At 37.7% G+C, this 1,801-nt stretch overlaps 1 protein-coding gene across 1 annotated transcript; it reads left to right on the top strand.

The window, feature by feature from the left end:
- Positions 1-564: 564 nt before the first annotated feature.
- On the top strand, positions 565-1,316 carry LOC103516688 (cGMP-dependent protein kinase, isozyme 2 forms cD5/T2-like). The gene is made up of 2 exons (XM_017447161.2): positions 565-733; positions 1,185-1,316. Exons 1-2 carry the CDS (start codon positions 580-582, stop codon positions 1,313-1,315), a joined length of 285 nt encoding a protein of 94 aa, XP_017302650.1. The 5' UTR covers positions 565-579; the 3' UTR covers position 1,316.
- Positions 1,317-1,801: the final 485 nt, after the last annotated feature.

The raw sequence follows: 1,801 nt of genomic DNA, 5'->3' as shown, positions 1-1,801 counted from the left end.
AAGGAATGGCTAGGATTGTCAACTTATGAAGAATGCAAAGACCTGGCAATGAATAGAGAATTGTTTAGATCAACCACCATATCACTTTTGGCAACCATTGACAACGATGACGCCACACAATGATGATGATGTAGTTTATTCGATCGTGATTAAAGAAAATCAGTACCTATCTAATTTGTTTACTATTCAGTTTATTATTATTAGCGGGTACCTAATTACCTGAAAATGGAGCGCGTAGCGCGATCGTAAACAAAGGAGCGCGAAGCGCGCCCTATGCTCAAACCCGCGAAGCCCCGGGAGCGCGAAGCGCGACCGCATTTACAACCGCGAAGCCCTGGGAGTGGGCAGCGCGACTGAAAAAAAGGGAGCGCGAAGCACGATCAAACACAAGAACCAACTAGATAAAAATGTAAAAAATAATAAACCAAAAATAAAAACTTCAAAATAATACCAAAGGTATGGATAATAATGAAAAAATTGTTCTATCATTTTATTTAAACTTCCATCTTATCTAAACTCAGTTTTGTGGTAAATTTGTGTCCTGAAAGCTACCCCACAGGCTCCAGCAATAATTATTAGATGATTTTTTCTCTGAATTCCCAGGGAGGTCGTAAAACGTGGACATTCTGTGGTACTCCTGAGTATGTGGCACCAGAAGTTATTCTAAACAGAGGACATGATATTAGTGCAGACTATTGGTCCTTAGGAGTTCTCATGTTTGAACTATTGACAGGTGGGTAACAAATATACGTCGTGCCACAAAATAATTCAAAACTGCCTAAAAATTATTTCTCCATGTCAGCAAGAAAAATATCACGTACCTCATAACTAGAGGATCTTCTTTTTTATAAGAGGTTTGATAGAGGGAACTGTAACTGCTAAGATCTTATTATCCCGAAAGCGAAGAGATATAGAAGACAGGATAGGAGAAAGCCAGCCGTTCCAAGAAAGAACCTTATCTGTTTCGAATAAAATCTGCCCCGGTCCGGAGTCAAACTCGCGACCTAGCGCTTACGCTTACAAGGGAGACGCGCTAACCTTCAAGGGAACTCGCTGGTGGTTAAAGGCAAAAGTGACATAAATCATCTTTCCAAATTCTGTAAAACATCAACCGATTGGTGTTCGAAATTATAATATTAGAAACCCATTGTTGGAATTTATAATATTAACCCATTGTGTTCCAGGTACACCTCCGTTCACTGGTTCGGATCCAATGAAGACGTATAACATTATCTTGAAAGGAATAGATGCGATAGAGTTCCCACGCAATATTACCCGCAACGCTACGGCACTTATTAAGAAATTATGCAGGTAAGTTGCGAAATAAAAATAAAGGACTTAATTTGCTGAATCTTTTTTCTGGCACTCATGCTATCCAAATCACATCCATTAAGAATACAGTGCCTTACAGCTTACAGCCCGTTCATACTGAACGAATTTTTCTTCGTCCAAAGTTACAATTTTTCGGAATTTTTCTTCGTTGGCAATGTGAACATGCTGTTATTCCAGGAAAACTATATTTTTAAGATGACTTTGTATTTTTCAAGGCGTTTAACGCTGAACACTGGTTAACGTCTCAAACGTAACACTTTACAAAATTTGCTATTTTGTTTCATCTCAAAGTAAATGGATTCATTTTGCTTGGATGAACTCATTATCCGATTACAGGCTACTTCAAAGTTTAACAATAAGTAGTTTTTGGGTTGATTACCTAACACCCAAGTACTTACCTACATTCTATCAAAAATGATTTATCAAGAGCCTGTTCCATTTTTTTTTTTTTTTTTTTTTTTTTTTAAAC

Source organism: Diaphorina citri, unplaced genomic scaffold, assembly GCF_000475195.1.
Source record: "Diaphorina citri unplaced genomic scaffold, Diaci psyllid genome assembly version 1.1 scaffold1643, whole genome shotgun sequence".
NCBI lineage: Eukaryota > Metazoa > Arthropoda > Insecta > Hemiptera > Psyllidae > Diaphorina > Diaphorina citri.
The sequence above is the reverse complement of the archived record's forward strand: the minus strand, read 5'-3'. Positions and strand labels throughout refer to the sequence as shown.

Excerpts from the sequence above, each read along its gene's own strand:
- LOC103516688 (XM_017447161.2), top strand. The coding sequence starts at position 580 with ATGATTTTTTCTCTGAATTCCCAGGGAGGTCGTAAAACGTGGACATTC. Across the intron at positions 734-1,184 it reads CATGTTTGAACTATTGACAG|GTACACCTCCGTTCACTGGT; the intron begins GTGGGTAACAAA and ends ATTGTGTTCCAG.